Source organism: Dermochelys coriacea, chromosome 2 (genome assembly GCF_009764565.3).
Source record: "Dermochelys coriacea isolate rDerCor1 chromosome 2, rDerCor1.pri.v4, whole genome shotgun sequence".
In the NCBI taxonomy this organism is placed as follows: domain Eukaryota; kingdom Metazoa; phylum Chordata; order Testudines; family Dermochelyidae; genus Dermochelys; species Dermochelys coriacea.
Window position 1 is genome coordinate 82,380,041 of NC_050069.1, and position 21,753 is coordinate 82,401,793.

The following is a 21,753-nucleotide window of genomic DNA, read 5'->3' on the forward strand; positions in this document are numbered from 1 at the left end:
TTAATAAAGAAATAAAGGAGGGTAATGTAATTAATGTGGGTTTATGGAAAACAGGTCCTGTTAAACTAACTTAATATCTTTTTTTGATGAGATTACAAGTTTGGTTAATAAAGGCAACAGTGTTGATGTAATATACTTATCTTCTGTAGGGCTTTTAACTTGGTACCATACAACATTTTTATTAAAAACTGGAATAATATATAATTCACATGGCACACTGTAAATAGTGTAAAAACTGGCTAATTGTAAATGGGGAATTGTCATCAAGAGGGTCCATTTCCAGTGGGGTCCTGTGGGGATTGTTCTTAGTCCTACACCACTTAACAATTTTATTAATAACCAGGAAGAAAACAAAATTATTACTGATAAAGTTTGCAGAGGACACAAAACCTGGGGGAGTGGTAAATAACGAAGAAGACAGATCACGGATTCAGAACAATCTGGATTGCTTGGTAAACAGGGCACAAGCAAACAATATGCATTTTAATAGGGCTAAATGTAAACGTATACATCTACGAACAAAGAATGTTTGCTATACTTACAGGATGGGAGATTCTATCCTGGGAAGCAGCGACTGAAAAAGATTTGAGGGTCATGGTGGATAGTCTGCTGGACATAATCTCCCAATGTGACGCTCTGGCCAAAAGAGCTAATGAGATACTGGGATGCACAAACAGAGGAATCTCAAGAAGTAGAGAGGTTATTTTACCTCTATATTTGGCTCTGGTGCGACTGGGCTGGAACAGTGTGTCCAGTTCAGATGCTCACAATTCAAGACAAATGTTGATAAATTGGAGAGGGTTCATGAAGAGCCATGAGAATGACTGAAGAATTAGAAAGCGTACCTTATACTGATAGGTTCCAGGAGCTCAATTTATTTATCTTTATAAAGAGACGGTTACGGGTGACTTGATTACAGTCTAAATGTATTCACACGGGGAACAATATTTAACAATGGGCTCTTCAATCTCACAGAGAAAGGTATAACATGATCCAATGGTTAGACATTGAAGCTAGACAAATTCAGACTGGAAATGAGACAATTTTTTAATGGAAAGAGTAATTAACCATTGGAACAATTTACCAAAGATTGTGGTGGATTCTCCATCTCTGACAATTTTTAAATCAAAATTGGATGCTTTTCTAAATAGTATGCTCGAGGAATTATTTTAGGGAAGTTCTATGGATGTGTTATACAGAAAATCAGACTAAAGGATCATAATGGTCCCTTCTCCCCTTAGAATCTATAATGTACTATTTTAAGTGATATTACACATAACAGAGTATCATTCCCTCCATTCAGATGAATCTTTGCAAACCTGTTATGGCACAGATTTAAACTGTGATCCAACATATACAGACTGATAGTGAGTGCAGTTATGTCTAGTACAAGTTTTCCAGGATGCTCCATGAATTTTATTTACAGCAGATTGTGAACAAAAGCGTGGGGGATTTTTTATTTTTAATCCCTATACCATTATTTGGGCAGATCTCATCTGTTATTTCAAACAGATGTATTTCTAAATGATTTAATTTTCCATACTTGTTACTAAGATACAAGATTAGAGGCCTGAAGTTCTGTTTATTTCAAATTTTGTGTGCTCCTCTCATAATGAATTCTAAAGAATTTCCATTAAAAATGTTGGTTTTTCTTCGCACATATTTCCTCCTGTGCTTTTTCAACTTTTTAACTCTGCAATAAAGTTAAATACATACACATCTTTTCCATAACAGATTTAAATCAAATTCAATAGCATACAGTGGATCTGAAGATTTTTCAGTGTGATTTTACTAAATCGGCTTAATCTGATTTCACACTAGTGGCTAGATTGCCCATAGAAGTGTGGGGAACAAAGGAATGGAACCCAGAAGCTCTCGCAGTTGGGACATACAGGGAGATAAGTAGCCACTACTTGGCATTTTTTTACCTGGCATCACCCTAGGATCTCACAAAAGCTCTAGTGGATCTAGAAGGATCCTTCTTCTACATTATTTTGGAGGTGGAGCCAAAGGAGGTGAAACAGCACCAGTCTTCTGATGCATCATGCCTAGCTGACCATGCAGATATCTAAGTGGATAGCCAATTGAGAGTTAATACAGCATTAACTCCTTAAGAGCTTGGCTCCTCTGTAACTGCTACTGCACAACTTCAGAGGGACTCAACCAATGGATGCACTGGACCTGAAGGAGACATACTGCCAGGGCTGGGATGGAAGCCAGTGGAGAACCATGGGGAGAAGCCAGCCCTCCAAGTGGACACCTCTGAAACCACAGCAAGAGGGTTCTCTTTCACTGTGAACCATCGGAATCTGTGAGATTAGGAGCCCAAACACTAACCCCAAGCCTTTCTCTCTAAACTCCTCCCAGTAGAAGGGACAGTCATCTGACAATCTGGAGGTTAAGCATATATTTTCCTGGCCTTTTGCCCTTCTCCTGTGGGTAAGCACAAACTAGCTTAGGGCATTCATTATTGCTTTTCATCTCAGCAGTAAGAATTTATGAAGAATTTTTTCAGTGTATCTTGTATGAATTAATTTGTTTGGTGGAGGAAACGAGGATACTCAAAGGGAGATAACACTTTCAAATTGGATTAGTATTTTATACTTTCAAGTATATATACAAAAAAGATGCCAAGTAAAGATACATTCCAGAATGATCAAACAATCCAGTTCCATAGACTATCTAAGCAATGTGCATATTTTTGTTTTTTAAATTTCAAAAGAATAAGTTAACACAAAATATTAAGTCAGAATAATAAATAATCCCCAATGAATGTAGACCCAGGCAGGGTAAAGAAGCCCCTTTGCAAACTCAAAACATAAAATACCAAAAGTTATCTTCCAAGCACCAGGTCAACTCTTTGTAGCATCTTTCAAAAATTTAAATGCCAACCATGGAAGCTGTTGCATTTTAAACACCTAAACCCTTCAGCCAAAGAAGAGTAGAAAAAGTAATGCTACAAAACATGCTAAATTGCCTGAGTTTTACCATTACCCATTTACCCATTACCTTTGCTTTCAGTTTTAAAATAATAATTACTATATCAATTAAAAGTAATATTATTTAAAACCATATTAAAGGTTAATTGAAACTGTTAAAAAAATAAATGTGAAATACTGAACAATATTTAGAAGTTACATAGCACCTTACATTTTCATAGTGCTTTACAAATATTAATTAATATTGTGAAGTAGACAAAGTGTTATGAATAGATTCTACTCCCTCCATAGTTACTGATGAAGCTAGTTTTTGTTATGAACCTAGTTTTGACCACACATACTATCAATTTAACTTTGCCCAATCAAAACCCTGTCTGTCTGAAATTTCCTAATTATTTTGAGAGGAGGGATGAAGAGAGGAAAGGAGAAGAATTATTTAGTTTTCTGCACAGGTAGCTTTAAAAACCTGTTCAGATGAGTACCTCTCTGTGGAGATCCTACTCTGTCCATGTCACAAATATATGCTTTAGGAAGCGCACACCCACTGCTTATGGGCTTCCTCCTATCAGTATCTGTGCTATGCATAGCTTAAGAACTGTGACCAATAGGTGCAAGTAAACTAAAGCAAGAAGAGGAAATAACATTGGTGGTACTGATTCCCTCCTTTCCTGAAGCCATATTATCCAGAGGAACTGAATTTTAGTGCACCTCTAGCCACCGTAGTCAAAATAATATGTATATGTCAAGTGATAAAGATTCTGTAGGTCACATTACACTCTCCATGACAACCATGCAACTCTATTACCTCCAACAGGTTTGTTCTATACATCTTAAGTACTCATATGGCCCCTGTTGTCACGAATCTGAGCCCTTCACAATCTTTAATGCATTTTATGCTCAACATGCCTGAGAGGTAGAGAAGTACTATTAGTCCCATTTTACAGGTGGGAAACAGAAACATTGACTAAGTGATTTGCCCAAGGTCACAAACTTCTTGTGGTGGAGTAGGGATTTGAACTCCCAAGTCTTTGGCTAATGCCCTAACCATTATTCCCCTCTTTGTAGCAGCTGTCAAAAATGTAAATGCCAACCACAAAAGCGTGCATTTTAAACAACTAATCCCCTTATGATCAGCCAAAGAAGAGCAGAAAAAGTAATGCTACAGAACAGGCTAAATTGCACCCATTACTCTTGGTTTCTGTTTTTGTTCAGGTATAATAGACACAGATAATTTTGTAAATGATCCACAGACTCCAGATCACTTTTCCATAGCTGTGTGGGCTATATAGTATCAAAGAGACTGAAAAATAATTATTATTTGTATCACTAAAACGAGAAAATGTGACTAAGAATACAAAAAAGATTACAGATGTTGAGCTAGATATTTTATGTGCATTCAGTCCCTTTTCAGAGTAGAAAGGCACCTTAACTGATTTGCCCAAGATTACACAATTTGTCAGTGTCACAACTAGGACTAGAAAACAAATCTCCTCACTCCCAATCCCATGCCTAGTCCACTTGAAAGCAAGTGATAATAATACTTACCTTTTTCAACAGGGAGGTGGGACAACTCATTAATGGGAAGTATCACAGGGAATAGATTCAGCAAATAGTGAATGACAATGACTGGTTCTTATCAGAACAATATTAACATATTTTTCACAAAATACAGATGCATTCAAATAGTCCCAAGTACATCAGTGATATTTAATCAGGCACAAAACTGTAGGATATAAATCTGTCTTACAAGCTTTACTAACCTGTGTGGGGCTCACTACAGGAGCCAGATGTGCCTGAAAAGTGCTCCTTCGGTCCGAGATTGGGTTCCCATGATTAATTGGTGGCAGTTCTTCATCTACCAATTTAAAATTAAGACCTCTTTATTTATATTTTTATTTTGGGGAGAAATATGTTTACAACTTCCTAACAATATATTTAGCTAGCTAGGAAATAAAAATAAATTCTAAATAACAACATAGAAAAAGCTGAAATGACAATATCTCACACACCACAAAAAAAGGATGTTTTATAGTTACTATACAGTACTATAGGCTAGGGAAACAAAATACTTTTTTTAAATCAAATATTGCATTATTATTTGATAAAATACAAAGGATGGTGATAAAAAGTAGAAATATAAAGGTTTTCTCTTCTAAATTTTTACATCAAAATTAGCAGAGATTCTTTTACCTTCTTGGCTTTCAGATATAACAAAATTCAATGTTTTAACTGTATCTTCTTGAACTGGTTGATACTCCAAGGAATAATCATCTTCATTACCTTCATCAATCTCTCCAGTAATTTTCTCAACATTTGGTCCTGCTGGTGTAGAACGATAGAATTTGTAACAAATTTTATCAGGGTTGTCTAGTGCCAAGTATAATCTCCAATCACTTTGCTCAAAAGTCTCTAAAACCGACAGAACGAATCAGTTTTATGACTGTGATTAAACTATTAGATGTATTTGAAAATAACATTAATTACAATTGTCATTTTTTGTGCAATATTTGTGATTGCAATCTTGCTAAAAAGTATTATTGTAATACTGGCAGTATGGTAGCCATATGCAATAGACTATAAAACATATTCTTTTTTAATATTGGTTTTTAAAACTGAAGAAAATCATTGTCTACTATTTAGATCAAAAGGTTAAAATGTTATTGTTGTTAAATAAATAAATAGTAAGATCAGAATGAAAACTGAAGTTTAGTCATCCAAGTGTGATACACATTAAACAGAGTTCCATACCACAAAAACAGTCCACATAATTTGGCAAAAATTATATGCTTTGGTCAAGAAAGTGTGAAGACTGACCTACTCACAGAATCAGAAATGAGATGAAAATGTCCTGGTAGGTTATCAAACCTATCCTCCCTGCTAAAGTAGGATTGTTCCCTCCGGTGCACTTTTAGTATTTTGTCTACTCTATTTTTAAGTATAAAGACTAAGCTTTTTAGCCTAGTAACCCGTTAGTGTTAGTGACTGTTCCCTCCAGCTCAGGTCATTTGTTGAGCATTGAAGGAAAGATCTGAACCTAATGCCCAACTATAACTAGTATGAGGTAATAAAATCCTTCAGTTTTTACTATTCCCAATTTCTTTCTGGTCACGTTCAAGTTCCATGGTGGTGAAAGATGCTACACTGACAGTGTTGGAGACTGAAGTCTTTTATTCGCTGGAAATTAGAGAGTCTTATGGTTGGTGGCAGTGCCTGTTTCCTCAGTAGCATAGCTACAATGGTGTGAGAGGTGCTGTCATATCAAGGCCCATAAGGTTATGGGGGCCCACCCAGCAGAGGCTGTTCTACCTTAGGGATCATTGTACTTACATCACAGTCTACCTGCAGGCTGGCTAGGCAGCTGCCAACCAGCTGGGGCTCCAAGGAGCAGGAAACAGCCCCTAGCTGGGCTTCTGAGAAAAATGCTCCCAGGGGCTCTGAGGACCAGGAAGCAGAAGACCTGCCCTCTCCACTGCCACTTCCTGCTCCCAGCATGGTACGATCATGGCTGTGGTTCAGGCACCGAGCAGCTCAGAGCTGCCAATGGAAGCACCACGAATGCTGCTGGGCCTTCACGTTGGCATCCCAATGCACATGCCACTCCGAAGCCAGCCCCCATGGGCCCTGATGCTTGGCAGCCCACAGCCCCTGCCCTGGTTGCTGCCTTGGATTTGCACTATAGTCACCATGTCACCAGTGAGAAGCTCATCTGGAAAGTTGTGAAGGGAGGACTGGTGGTGCAGGGAACCAGACAGGGAGTATGAGCTAGAAGAGGCTGGGGGTGTGAAGTGCAGGGGGACAGGCAGAAGATGCATGCTGGGATAACCTGTGGGAGTGGAGTGTGGGGAGGCGAGTGGGGGGTACATGGTGCAAGTATGAAGAGCCAGGTAGAGGGTGTGGGCTGGGATGGGCTTCAGGTGCAGGGGGCCAGATTATGGGCTCAGGGGGTCAGAAAGGGGATATAGAATGGGAGCCAGGCTGGTGATGTCCAGGTCCCATTGTGGTTGAGCTGAGTGGCTCCAGGGGCATGGATGGGAAGCAGCCCCTGATTAGAATTAATCTCTTAATTCTGGTAGAATGTGTTTCTCCTAACTAAGCTATTTTCATTAGTGCACTCTAGCTCCTATGCAACATTTTGACAACTGAAAACCATTTTCAACCTCATCTGATAAGACAGTTAAATTGGGCTTATTGAGTAGCTGGAGCATACCATTGAATCTTGTCCTGTGGGGTGGGAACAAACCCTATCTCAATACAGTGTGTATCTTAGAGGTACTTAGAAGATATTACAGATGTTGGTGAAGGCTGGCTTTTTATCTAGGTCAGGAAATATTTCTATGACATGGAAGCAACATAAGTGCCTTACTTAGATAGTAATGGGAAATGGACTAGGTATCATGATCTTGGAAAAGTGCTACAAATGTAGTTGTTTTAATAGATGTTTTTGTTTGATTGATTGATTGATTGATTGCCTGGCAGTATGGATTCTTGTGTTTGGTTTTTGTGACTAGTGACTGCACTTTCAAGAGCAGTCTGTATATCTGTGACATTTGTTTGCATTTACTACCCAGCCACATGATGTGAATGTAAAGCAAATGCTGCTTGTGGTCAAACTGCAAGTTCTTCCACAGGCAAAATTGTGGGTTCAGGTATAAAGGTCCCCCATTGCATTACAGGCAGTCCTTGGACTTACGACACAATTGGTTCCCGAAAATTGCATCATAAATTGAAACGTCGTAACTCAGAACCGCAATCCAGTCCATTGCGGGACCAAGCATCATAAAGTCAAAACCAATTTTCATAAGTCGAATCAGAAGTGTTATACCATTCATTATAAGTCGAATGACAAAGTCGAGGACTGCCTGTAATCCCCTTTTACAACAGTGAAACTCCATCCATTTAATTCTAATACAGATGCACCAACTTGAAACTGTAGTAACACAATAGGGACTCAAGCCCTTGGGATTTTTGACTAACTACATATGTGCTTTCAATGTACCTTGCTTCTTAGTTTAATATTTGGCATATAAAAACTGAGTTGTGTGTGTTCTATGTTTATATGATACGTATTCCTAATGTGTGAAGTCTCATAACTGCTGTTGCAATAGATTGTCAAGTAGTTAAAATGTATTGGTAAAATGTTTGTTAGGTTTTGAATATGGGTTTATTATCTTTTGATGACATCACACACACAAGACACACGACAGAATTATCAACCCGAGATCATTTCTGCAGGGCTCATCCACTACAAAATTGACATCACTGCCTGTGATCGTTTTGTATAAATGTGTAAACAGAACATTTTTGTGTGTAAATATCTTGCAAAAATGTATAGACCATAGCCTGTATATGGTGTTTGTGTATTTATGGATTACATGAATATGTTCTGATTTTCCAAGATGGTAAAGATAAGTAAAATTTTAGATACTGGAATCAGAAAGGGAGCCCCTAACCTATTCTTGCACCAGGCCTTCTGGGGCCTTGCTATGCCCCAGAGTTTCCTCACATTTCCCTTCCAAGATCCATCCACATGGACCTGGATGAAAACACTCCCAGGGATGAGTTAGTTCTGTCTCTGTGCAGATGAGTGCCAGTTATGATGTTAGGTTTTATAACATGGTAACCTGTTGAGAAGAAAACTGACTGAGCCAACTAACGTTTTTTAAAAAGCCAAGAAAATTTTATCATATGAGAGTAAGTAATGGCCAGAGTTGTTGCCAACACTCTTGGAGTCATTAAAATCTTAATATCTCATTACTTATTCCTACATTATTTGGAGTCATTAAAGCCTTAATATCTCATTATTTATTCTTCCATTATTTATTCCTACAGACATCTAGTTGCCTTTTTAGTTCTTACACCCAAATATTCAAAAATTTCACTTTTCAGTTTATTGTGGGTTACTGAAAACTAACACTAGATTTTATAATGAAAAAAACAGTGGAGCTATATACAATTAGGAAATGAAGCACAGAAGAGAACCACTATTGCACTTCAGACATAAGACGCAGACACAAGAGGACAGGTGCTCTGAACAACCGTCCCGGGCGGTAAGAAGGAACAGAGGGCACAGGTCCGGCAGCGCCTCATATACCGGCGTGATGCAGGACTCGAGGGCATCAGAGCCAGCCCTACGGATATCATTAAGGCAAAAAATTCCAACAATGGTGCACATGGACGCGCACACCATCTAGAACAGAACTGACATGAGCAAGCGCTCAAAGCATCTTACTTTAAAATTAAAACAAAAGTAAATAGAAAACACCACATATTTTCTACATTACCTGTATCAGATGACTGAGATTTTTCTATCAGAACTTCTCGTATCTTCTCCACCCAGAGGTAAAGGATGCTTTCACCAAGATTCTTCCTGGAAGTTATACAAAATTCACAGTAAGTAAAAGGGCTTTTTCAGAGGCTTCACTTGGGAAATTATTTACATTCAATAAATAATATGAACAAATTTTAGAAGCACATTATAGAAACATTATATATTGAAATGCTGAAGAACTGAGACATGCATGTGGGAGTACAGTTCTTTTCTGAGTGGTGGTTTACAGTTTGAAATTCTTGATCACTTCCATTACAAGGTGCTGTAATTTAGGCTTTCTTCAGCTCCAAGGGCACCACTCAGATTTCCCTTAGCATCCTAGAGATTTATGTACATTCATGAGTCCCATTACCACATTGAACATGAAGCCTCTTTAAATGTCTCAAAATATTGTTCAATACTATAGTATAAAACCTCAGTAGAATATTGTCCCCTACTCAGAAGATGATGGTCCTATTTTTGACTCCCATGTTTTTTTCCTAAAAAGAAAAGGAGTACTTATGGCACCTTAGAGACTAACAAATTTATTTGAGCATAAGCTTTCGTGAGCTACAGCTCACTTCATCGGATGCTCACGAAAGCTCACACTCAAATAAATTTGTTAGTCTCTAAGGTGCCACAAGTACTCCTTTTCTTTTTGCGAATACAGACTAACACGACTGCTACTCTGAAACATGTTTTTTCCTAAGCCTCATGATCTTTAAGGTAAAGCAAGGTTGCACAGACTACAGTCTATAAGAACACTCAAACCCTGATCCTGCAAACACTCTGCACATGCTTAACTATAAATCAGTAGTTCATATTGACTCCAGTGGAATTATTCATGTGCTTACAGTTAAGTCTGTGCATAAGTGTCTGCAGGATTGGACAGTTAATAGTTACTATTTGGAAAGAACAAAACCTTTCCCAACTCTTTACAGATTAAGGGGAGAAATCCCAGGGAAAAGCCCTTCAACATAAACTTTTATTAAATGAATAATTGATTTAACTTTTTATAATAGTATTTATATTTGCTGTAGCACTCAATCTGCTTTTTTGTACATGTCATGCTCTCCTTTATTGCTTATGAAAGAATAACTGTAAACTTTTGTAAAATAAACTTTTATTAAATGGATCATTGACAGTGTACCTGTACAGGATGGGTTGAAATTAAATTCTAGGAGATTTATTATTATAATCAGCTACTACTTCTATGAAAAATCTCTACATTCTTGAAATACGGCTGCCCTGTAGTTGAGACTTGGAGTTCAATTCCTACCTTAATGAAATATTACTCCCAATTCTAGAGCTAGATCAAATTCTTGGTTTCTGAAGCTAATCCTTTAATATCTGTTTTAATTAAGCATTCCTCAACCCACCTCCTGGACTGTGATACCTCTAGATAATCTCCTATAGTGTGGATCTGCAGAAGCAATTCAGGATGAAGAAAGAAAGATTACCCATCAGTACATGGAGTTCCGGCTGTCTTGGTTCTGCAGATCCACACTGATAATTCTTTCTTGCTCTTTTTTTTGAAGGCCTTTGGTGAATATTTGAAGGTAGAGAGGAACTAAGAACTGCTATAAAGACTGCCTTTAGTATTTCCTGGTCCTTGCACTTTCAGATCTTAGACAGACACAAATAGCTTCAAACAATTTTATAACTGTAAGTGGTTCCACTGCTCACAAGACATGGCACAAAACTTCTATGGTGTGGATCTGCAGAGGCAATAAATTTGGAAAATTCCAATTATTGGTTATGAATCATGTTACTAAAGTTTGTTTTAATTACAGGTGAACAGATTTGCTGACAGTACAGTTATTCTTTCATAAGCAATAAAGGAGAGCATGACATATGTACAAAAAAGCAGATTGAGTGCTACAGCAAATATAAATACTATTATAAAAAGTTAAAGCAATTATTTTTTTTTAATTATTTTGTAATAGTTGATCCATCTTACCTCCAAACAATTCAGGAGATCCAACACAGGGAATAAGTCTCAATTTCTATCAGTTTTTCTTGTGAGCCACAATTCTACAGTATTTTCATAATAATTTTGATTAAATATGGAGTTATTTCAAGGATTCATACCTCAAATGCTTTTTATTATGTGTGAAAATGTCCTAATTTATTAAAATGATACAAAGTCAGACACAGAAATCAAGAAAGTGTACTGATAAAGGGTAAAACTTACTTCCAATAATGAAAGTTAAATAATTAATTAAAAAGAAGTTTATAAATGTACTTCAGTGCCTCTCGGTGTTACAGTCATGGTACTGCATGTTTACCTTTACCTGTATAGATTCTTGCTTTTCCTTCACGTAATCATATTTTTCCTTGAAGTAATCTAATCACATGTAATCCTGTACATGTAATTTGCACAGAAATGAAAATACTTATTAGGAACATTTTTATACTTTGCACAGAATTCGGAATCTATTATAAGCTGAAACTGCATGTACTAGAAAATGAAAATTTAGAACACTGGCCAAAATTTTTCCAATTATTTTTAAAGATGCTTAAAATTTGTATGTTTGCCAGGGTCACAAGACCAAAATGCATCAAATGTGCAAGCTCAGGCTTCACTTTCAATAATTTTTTTGAAGTTACTGCCACCTTCTGGAATAATAATGCATAAGTACAATTCTGGAGCAGGAAAACAGGTTTAAAAATGTAAACTTTCAGTAAATCTGTATATTACCACTGAACACAATCAAAATATTTAGGCACTAATATCATTAAGAAAAGACTCAAACAAAGAATCAGGAAAGTATAGACTTGTAGCTGTGACCTCAGAATCCAGACATACTCTAGAATGAGTTAAGTACCCTATTTCATGCTCCTTTCTGACAAGTATGTATACCAGTATCATTTTTTAATACTTGCAATTTATTAAATTCTGTATAATGAAGAGCAAGAATTTTAACTACAGAGTCATGAATAATTTTGTTTATCAATTCTGTTGGTTATATTTAATGTTTTCCACTTCATAGCAGATTTCATATTACTGAATGCTCATTAGGAAATGTTTTGGAATGGGTGAGATCAGACAAATCTCATGCAGTGAACCGATGGGTCCAGGCAACTCTCTGAGGACTTCTGGAATATTAGCCATACCTTAAACCCTGCCTGTATCTACGCTACTGCCATTCTGGTAGTTCCTGTTCCAAGGCTGCTATGATTTTCTTAGCATTTGTACTAAAGATGTTAAATTAAACTGTTCATTTAACAGAAGCCTGATACTGAGAGTCTCTGGGAAAGGAATAAATGTCTACACTTGTTGAATGTGTAACTTTTAATATATTAAGGGACCCAGAGTTCTGTTTGTGGTTTGTAATTCTGCGATATAAAAATCAACATTATTCAAGTTATATCTGTATTGTCAATGACTAAAACTTCTTAATGAGGTAGGAAAAAGCACCTAAACTGCAATATTCTTGGGCAGGATTGCACAGGGACCAGTTTAAGAAAAGGTACGTGTACACTTACGGCAGTGTGCAAAGGAGACACTGCACCCCAGCTAGCACAGGTATAAACAACAGTGTAGATGGCAAGGCATGGCTTCGGTGAGTAGAGTGCCTCACACCCCTGAAATGCCGGGGAGGCTCTTACCGCCCAAGCAGCATTTCCATCTACACAGATATTTTTAGCAGTGTGATCTCCCTCTCCCCACTGAAGCCTTTCCTTGGCACTGTTCCCTGGCTGCCGGAGCCTTTCATTGCCGCATATAGCTATACACCTCAGTGACAAGTGTGGACGCTGCTTGCCTTCCATTGCAGTGTGTATCAGACATGTTGGCAGTGACTAAAAGTCAGACAGATCACTTAAAATAATTAGTGAAAGATTTGAGAATAATCTAAGTTATTTATGTTTAACAGAAGATTATCCAAGGTTTGGATAGGTCAGAGCTCAGAGCCCTACAAAAATAAGTAAGTGCTGTAAAGCTATGGTAGTCAATCCTGTAGGGGGCACTCCTACCACCAACTTAAAACAGGGCAGGTCCAGCATGTTAGAGACCACTGCTTTTAATACAGACGGCCGAATGAGATAGAAAGACAGATCTGTTGCTGCAATCATTTTCTCCTAAGCAAAACAAAGAGGGGGGTGGAAATGTCAAATTGTCAGTTACGTTTCTCACATTCCCAGTCTGGGGACAGTTCTAACTTGCACCAGCTAACTATGGTCCACAAGGGTCCATGCACTAGCTAGGAATAGTCAGAGTATATCACATCCTGGCCACTGCACCCCAAACCCTTATATGGCCCCCATTCCAAATACTGTGGGTCAAAAGGTACAGAAGCCAGCTACTGTGTATCTACACTTGCTAGAGACTCCCCCATGCCACGCATCATCCTGGCTGGAGAATCTCTGTTCCATCTGCAGTGCTGGGGAATTTATGGTCATTAAAGATCCCTATAGCACTTTTCATAGGAGTAGAGCTGTTAACCCACGTACTCAGTTCAAGTTTTAAGTTTGGTAATTACATTCTGCCTCCCTAGATTCTCCAGGGCTTAGTTAGATAAGCTATCTGCTTCCAGGCCCTAACTACTGTGTTGTTTCCTGCCATTTGAAATCTACCATAGTCCCCACCAAAGATTTTTGTATTTCAGTACTGAATGACATGACCTCTGTGCTTAATGTGTATTTCACTTTCGTTAGGTTCATATCACGCTTTAGGATCAGATTGGATAAAATAGAATATATAAAATTATTGTTTTTATTATCCCATGCTAACACCAATAAACCCCGCAAAAACACAGTCTATGCATTTCTAAATATTTATTTATTTATTCTCACAACATTATGAGAAGTTCTGTTATCAGCACATTACATTAATAAGCCTCTTCTAGCTACTGAGTGGCTTTACAGTTAATATTTTCTAAAGCTACTTTTATTTAAAATTCACTTTTTCTTTAGCTGAAACATTTGCTTTTAATAAAAACTGGTTTTCTGTCTGTGTTCAAAGGTCTGAGTAGGTATTTTCAGATCCTGCAGTTTACTATAGGGATATAGATTGGACATAAGGAATTTGACTTCCTGGGACCAAACTCTAAAAGTAAACTAACATATATTATAAGTCAAAACAAAGAATTCTATATCAATGGTACAAAGGGTTTAAAGATTATAATGATAATAGAATTTATCCATCAAGATTAATGCTTGTAACTTTATATAATGCCCCATTCTCAAAATAATTTAACAGATGTACAAAATGTACAGTATCTATCTATTAAATTAGACTATTTTATTTATGCAGAAGTCTTACTTCATTTCAGCTGTTGCAGCAATTACCTCAATCCTTCTGATTCACGTATCTAGTACTCCTGGGGGAATTTTTGCATCACTGCATGGGTGCAGAATTCATGGCCCAAGCAGATTTCTTTGCTTACCCGCAGAAAAATGACTTCTGACAGGGACACAAAGGGAAGTCGCAAGAGTGGTCATGCACCACTCCCTCGCAGTGCAGACAGGTTGGTTTGGGCACCCAGAGCAGCCGGTAGAGATATAAATCACTGCCTGGGAGGCTTGGGGGCTGGGTAGTCATGTGTGTGTGAGAGAGAGAGAGAGAGAGACACTCTGTCCCTCTCGCTTGCTTTTGCAGCATGGAGGGGCTGGGTTTTGGGGTATTTCTGAAAAGGTGGGCGTGGGGCAGGCTCTGTTCCCTCAGGCTGAGGAGAATGTAGCAGCCTGCCTGCTTAATTAATTGTTCCCATTGTGCTTAGTGAATTCCCCCAGGAGTATAAAACAGGTGTAAAAATGTTAAGGGTCCTTTACATTGCCAGAGTGGTGTAAAAGAGCCTTATTGTAAAGGACATTATGGTCTTATAAATGCTTATGCTGCTTTAGTGATTAGAACTGGTCAAAATTTTTGGACTGAAAAAATTTGCTATCAAAATGTGCTCCATGAATTGTTTGCTATTGACCTTTTTGGAGATAGTCAATAGCCAGTATAAATTGTGAGTTTGAGTCCCCAGCCCTCCCTTGCTCTTCAGTTGCCTATGATGCAACACTGAGCATATGGCTGCATATATTTGTTGACTAACAATTAGAAGTAAAGGGTCAATACTAGCTACATTACTATTACACAGAGGGGGTTTGGAGACTTCTCCAATGCTCCCCACTCCCATTCTCCATCCATTGTATTATAGTTTAAATAAATTACCAAAATAATTGAAACTAGACAGATTATATTACATTATTTTGACTTAAAAAAGACAGAATTTTGCAGAATTTTAAAATATTGTGCGCATAATTTTTAATTTTTTGCCACAGAATTCCCCCAGGAGTAATCTAGTTAACATAATAGGTTTGGAGAGATGTGCAACTGAATTTTTAGAATTTTCCATCTTCTGCCACTTACACATAGATTTCTTCCAGGCTATTTGCTAGTTCCATATAATCCTGTCCTCGAAGCCAAGTGGCACTAGAATGACAAAAAAAAATACAATGAAATTAGTGCCTACAAACTCTGCATTTTGGTGTCTTTGTTTAGCTCGAAAAATGATTGATTTAAAAAAATTACATTCAAAAGTAAAACCTTTAAGACAAAATATTGCCAACTGTTCCCACTAATAAAGATTTTGGTTTTCTAACATCTCAGGGTAAGCAGTCTTCCAAGATATTCTACTGCCACCCTCTAACACCCTACTTTGGGATTACCCCATCACTCCATTTGAAGAGGGCTCAATTTACACTTTCCATTTACTTGGTTCCAGAGTTGCTCTGAGCATAACGTAACGTCTCTCCACTGCCTCCCCAAAAGCTGAGCATGCTGCTGCTTTTGTTCTCTCTGTCCCTGCTGCCATCCTGGCCTAACACACTTGTCCAGTGATCCTTTAAATCCTGTAATGCTAACATTTCAATCCCAAATTAAACTGTAAACTTTACAAAAGTTTGTTAACATCTCTAATTCCCAGGATATATATTCAATTCAACCAGAGAGCTACCTTAAACGTCTACAAGCAGCTGCAATAATAATAATTTGAAACAAAATGCAGTAAATGTTTAAAATAAAAATCTGTTGACAAAGAGACATCACTTACTTCAGCTGATACATAGGTGGGGCTGCAGCTGGATATTCAGAAGGCAGAATCACCTAAAAAGAATGTTAAGTATAAATATTCATCAGGTTGGACCTCCAAAACTAGCTAAATTAAAAACAGACTATGGCAAAACCAATTGGAGTCTTTGGGTGGTAAGCAGTGTTATAAAAAGGAGGAAATAGGTTGCTCCATTATTATGATGATATAAAGGCTGTATTTCTATTGTGAGCATATAATTTAGGATTTGCCCATCTGTGATACAAACAAATAAAGTGCCATATGGTCTACACTCTGTGAACAGATAAAGTAGCATACAATATATCCTCTACTATGAAGAAAAAAGGTTAGAAGTATACATATACACTTCAGCCCTATGTACACTAAACAAAAAAGTATTGCAAAAAACTATTGTTTGGAGTGCTCCTGACTTGTAATACTGTACAAAGCCATATAGGACAGATATCCTAAACATTTTACAAACACTGATTGCAATACCTAGTAGAAAATCTTTCAGTCAGGTAAGGCTGAACTATAATGCAGTCTAAAATGGTTTCTTTCTAATTCTGGAATAAAGCAATAAGAGAACCAGCCGCACCAATTCAGCCAGCCCTTCTATGCAAAATACAGTGTATAAATAGATAAATATTGAAAGGACTATCTGGGAAATACACTTTTAATTAAAATATTTAAGGGTGTGGAATAAGCAAAAATAATTACTGAAAAAGATAGACAGTGACATTTTAAGGAGACAATAACTGAACAGACTGTGAAAAGCCTTTATCCTACAACTGGATCCATAGAAGCAGACCCTTGAGCCTATATGGAGACCCATTAAACAAGGCACAAAGAGCAACCCTCTGTGATTCCGATAGCAGAATCTGGGCCAAACTCTGTATCAACACCATACCTGCAAACAGAGAGTCCATTTTGGCTGCTCCAAACAATCACTAATCTTAATGCAAAATATCCTTTCATCTTCATCAACAACACACCAGTCATCACCATATATAGATGAGAGAGCGTCAATTTCATCAATCTACAAGAAAAGTATGTTAAAAGACAAAGAACTCGATCCTCTAAGGTGCTGAGCACCCTCGATTCCCAATCACCAGAATTGTGCCCCTATCTGTAAATGAAATGAAAGTTGTCAAACACATAACTTACTGCATTGATATGATTTTTGCATCTTTTCAGTGTTACACATCAAACATTTTAAATGGACAACATCAACTTGAAAAACCACATCTGAAAATGTCATACTACAGGTTTCCACCTGCATGGAGCCCACTTAAAGTCAATGGAGCTGGCTCTATGCAGTCACTTGAATCTGCAAAGAACTCATTGCAGGATTGGGGCATATGTGAACACATTACTCTGAATTTACCAATTATATTGACAGGACAAATGGTTCTTTAAAAATGATACAGCAGACAAAACATTTAGATTCTGGTGTCTTGGGAAATAATAACAGTTCAACAGCTTTAATTTAATGACTTTTCTGCTTTTAAACTCTCAACAACAAAGTTGCTTTTTTGTAACTTTATGCATTTGATTTCCCTGCTTGTACATATTTTGAACGGACAAAAACAAATTGGTGCCTACAACAGTAGGTGTATTTGGTAAATTTCCCATTGTCCCACTTGTGGTAGCAAACTGTGTCATTCCTAGCATAGATGAGGCTCCTGCAGCCACTGGTGTTTTTAATAACGCATTAAACACACAGACATGCAAAGGTGAAACTGCACCAGTGGTAGCAGCCATGTTGGGAGACATTCCAATGGCTCTCAGGCTTTTTGTATTGGTAATCCCTTTCACACAGCAAGCCTCTGAGTGCAACCCCACCCTTATGCAGCTCACGACCTCCAAGTAATAACCTTGTGACCTCCTAAGGGATTGCAAGCCCAGTTTCAGAACCCTGGTTAAGACAAAGCTTAGTGGAGCCAAGGATGTGGATCCAGCACCCTGGAGAAGGCTCCAGGAGTTACAACAATACATATTTCAGAGTAGCAGCTGTGTTAGTCTGTATTCACAAAAAGAAAAGGAGTACTTGTAGCACCTTAGAGACAACAATGTGAATAGGGACTGGCCAGGCCCCCAGTCCCATCTAACAGCCATGTTGCCTGTGTGGGGCGTAGTGGGAAGAGGGTGGCGAGGGATGGGCAGGGCCAGGCCTCCCAGGATGCTGTACGTGGGGGTGGGGGCAAGAGGGGTTGTGAAGGCCGAATGAGGGGCAGGGCGCTGTACGTGGCACGAGGGGCGGGGGGGTTGTGAAGGCCGGGTGAGGGGCAGGGTGCTGTACGTGGGGGTGGGGGCGGTTGTGAAGCCTGGGTGAGGGGCAGGGCGCTGTACGTAAGGGTAGGGGCAGGGGGGTTGTGAAGGCCGGGTGAGGGGCAGGGCACTGTACGTGGGGGTTGGGGCAGGGGGGTTGTGAAGGCCAGGTGAAGAGCAGGGCACTGTACGTGGGGGTGGGGGCGGTTGTGAAGGCTGGGTGAGGGGCAGGGCGCTGTATGTGGGGGTGGGGGGAGGTTATGTAGGCCGGATGAGGGGTAGAGCGCTGTACGTAGGGGTGGGAGCGGGGGGGGGTTGTGAAGGCCGGGTGAGGGGCAGGGCGCTGTACGTGGGGGGGGAGTGGGGGTGGGGGCAGGGGGGTGTTGTGAAGGCCGGGTGAGGGGCAGGGCGCTGTACGTGGGGGTGGGGGGGGTTGTGAAGGACAAGTGAGGGGCAGGGCGTTGTACGTGGGGGGGAGCGGGGGCGAGGGTAAGGGGGTGTTGTGAAGGCCGGGTGAGGGGCAGGGCGCTGTACGTGGGGGTGGGGGCGGGGGGTTGTGAAGGCCGGGTGAGGGGCAGGGCGCTGTACGTGGGGGTGGGGGCGGGGGGTTGTGAAGGCCGGGTGAGGGGCAGGGCGCTGTACGTGGGGGTGGGGGCGGGGGGTTGTGAAGGCCGGGTGAGGAACAAGGCACTGTACGTGGGGGTCGGGGCTGTTGTGAAGGCTGGGTGAGGGGCAGGGCACTATATGTGGGGGTGGGAGCAGGGGGGGTTGTGAAGGCCAGGTGAGGGGCTGGGTACTGTACATGGGGGCGGGGCGGGGGGGGTGTTGTGAAGGCCAGGTGAGGGGCTGGGCACTGTACGTGGGTGTGGGGGGGCTGTGAAGGCCAGGTACGGGGCAGGGCGCTGTACGTGGCGGGGGGGGTTGCGAAGGCCGGTGAGGAGCAAGGCGCTGTACGTGGGGGTGGGGGCAGGGGGATGTTGTGAAGGCCGGGTGAGGGGCTGGGCGCTGTACGTGGGGGTGGGGGCAGGGGGGGTTGTGATGGCCAGGTGAGGGGCTGGGCGCTGTACATGGGGGCGGGGGCACAGGGGGTGTTGTGAAGGCCAGGTGAGGGGCAGGGCACTGTACGGGGGGGGGGGGGCTGTGAAGGCCAGGTACGGGGCAGGGCGCTGTACGTGGCGGTGGGGGGGGGGGGTTTGTGAAGGCCGGTGAGGAGCAAGGCGCTGTACGTGGGGGTGGGGGCAGGGGGGGGGTTGTGATGGCCGGGTGAGGGGCTGGGCGCTGTACATGGGGGCGGGGGCACAGGGGGTGTTGTGAAGGCCAGGTGAGGGGCAGGGCACTGTACGGGGGGGGGGCTGTGAAGGCCAGGTACGGGGCAGGGCGCTGTACGTGGCGGTGGGGGGGGGGTTTGTGAAGGCCGGTGAGGAGCAAGGCGCTGTACGTGGGGGTGGGGGCAGGGGGATGTTGTGAAGGCCGGGTGAGGGGCTGGGCGCTGTACGTGGGGGTGGGGGCAGGGGGGGTTGTGATGGCCAGGTGAGGGGCTGGGCGCTGTACATGGGGGCGGGGGCACAGGGGGTGTTGTGAAGGCCAGGTGAGGGGCAGGGCACTGTACGGGGGGGGGGGGGGGGCTGTGAAGGCCAGGTACGGGGCAGGGCGCTGTACGTGGCGGTGGGGGGGGGGGTTTGTGAAGGCCGGTGAGGAGCAAGGCGCTGTACGTGGGGGTGGGGGCAGGGGGGGGTTGTGATGGCCGGGTGAGGGGCTGGGCGCTGTACATGGGGGCGGGGGCACAGGGGGTGTTGTGAAGGCCAGGTGAGGGGCAGGGCACTGTACGGGGGGGGGCTGTGAAGGCCAGGTACGGGGCAGGGCGCTGTACGTGGCGGTGGGGGGGGGGTTTGTGAAGGCCGGTGAGGAGCAAGGCGCTGTACGTGGGGGTGGGGGCAGGGGGATGTTGTGAAGGCCGGGTGAGGGGCTGGGCGCTGTACGTGGGGGTGGGGGCAGGGGGGGTTGTGATGGCCAGGTGAGGGGCTGGGTACTGTACGGGGGGGGGGGGGGCGGTGAAGGCCAGGTACGGGGCAGGGCGCTGTACGTGGCGGTGGGGGGGGGGGGTTTGTGAAGGCCGGTGAGGAGCAAGGCGCTGTACGTGGGGGTGGGGGCAGGGGGATGTTGTGAAGGCCGGGTGAGGGGCTGGGCGCTGTACGTGGGGGTGGGGGCACAGGGGGTGTTGTGAAGGCCAGGTGAGGGGCTGGGCGCTGTACGTGGGGGTGGGGGCAGGGGGGGTTGTGATGGCCAGGTGAGGGGCTGGGTACTGTACATGGGGGTAGGGGCGGGGGGGGGGTGTTGTGAAGGCCGGGTGAGGGGCTGGGCGCTGTACGTGGGGGTGGGGGCAGGGGGGGTTGTGATGGCCAGGTGAGGGGCTGGGTACTGTACATGGGGGCAGGGGCGGGGGGGGGGTGTTGTGAAGGCCGGGTGAGGGGCTGGGCGCTGTACATGGGGGCGGGGGCACAGGGGGTGTTGTGAAGGCCGGGTGAGGGGCAGGGCACTGTACGGGGGGGGGGGGCTGTGAAGGCCAGGTACGGGGCAGGGCGCTGTACGTGGCGGTGGGGGGGGGGGTTTGTGAAGGCCGGTGAGGAGCAAGGCGCTGTACGTGGGGGTGGGGGCAGGGGGGGGGTTGTGATGGCCGGGTGAGGGGCAGGGCGCTGTACGCTGGGGGTGGGGGGGATTTAACCCCCGCGCCCCCGGCACTCACTTGTCTCTGGGCCGTTTCCGGGTCGCTCGCTGCCATTGCGCCCCGGGGCGGGGCACGTGCCTCCCAGCCCCACTCGCGGGCCGCCTCCCTCCCGCCGGCAGGACGATCTCCCCGCCCCGCACGGAGGCGTGCGTGGTGCGAAGGCGCATGCGCGGCTGGAGTGACAGGGGGCGGCGGCGGGGGCCTCGGGGGCCTCGGGGCTGCTGTTCTGCTCCGCTCCGCTCCCGGGCGGTGGCGGGAGGAGGGTGGCCCCGGGGCGGGGGAACAGCGCGGCGGGGGGAGGGGATCAGTGACCCGGAGAGATGGAGCCAGCCTCAAAGCGCTGCAGTCGGATCTGGCCATTAGTCACCCACCCACCCGGCCGCGCTGTCCGCTTCGAAACGTAGCTAACCCCGCGTACCTTCATCTAGCGCCCGGGCGGCCAGCCTGCGCGCTGCCGACTCCCTTCGTGCC

At 42.9% G+C, this 21,753-nt stretch overlaps 1 protein-coding gene across 8 annotated transcripts in view; it reads right to left on the reverse strand.

Moving 5' to 3' along the window:
• IMPACT (impact RWD domain protein) overlaps positions 1 to 21,507 on the reverse strand; it is a 44,993-nt gene extending 23,486 nt beyond the window's left edge. For 3 of the 8 annotated variants that reach the window (XR_006278881.1, XM_043507979.1, XM_043507977.1), the window contains exons 1-7: positions 21,301 to 21,458; positions 17,197 to 17,325; positions 16,290 to 16,342; positions 15,608 to 15,670; positions 9,221 to 9,306; positions 5,130 to 5,261; positions 4,700 to 4,797 (exon numbers count right to left, since the gene is read on the reverse strand). Coding sequence is in view for 7 of the 8 variants with exons in the window: in XM_043507979.1 (XP_043363914.1) it covers positions 4,700 to 4,797; positions 5,130 to 5,261; positions 9,221 to 9,306; positions 15,608 to 15,670; positions 16,290 to 16,342; positions 17,197 to 17,325; positions 21,301 to 21,336 (597 nt within the window). In the remaining variant the exon portion in view is untranslated. Of the gene's footprint in view, positions 1 to 4,699; positions 4,798 to 5,129; positions 5,262 to 9,220; positions 9,307 to 15,607; positions 15,671 to 16,289; positions 16,343 to 17,196; positions 17,326 to 21,300 lie in introns of all 8 variants that reach the window. The other 5 variants (XM_038390316.2, XM_043507978.1, XM_038390317.2 and 2 more) reach the window with 5 other exon arrangements.
• Between the last annotated feature and the right edge of the window lie 246 nt (positions 21,508 to 21,753).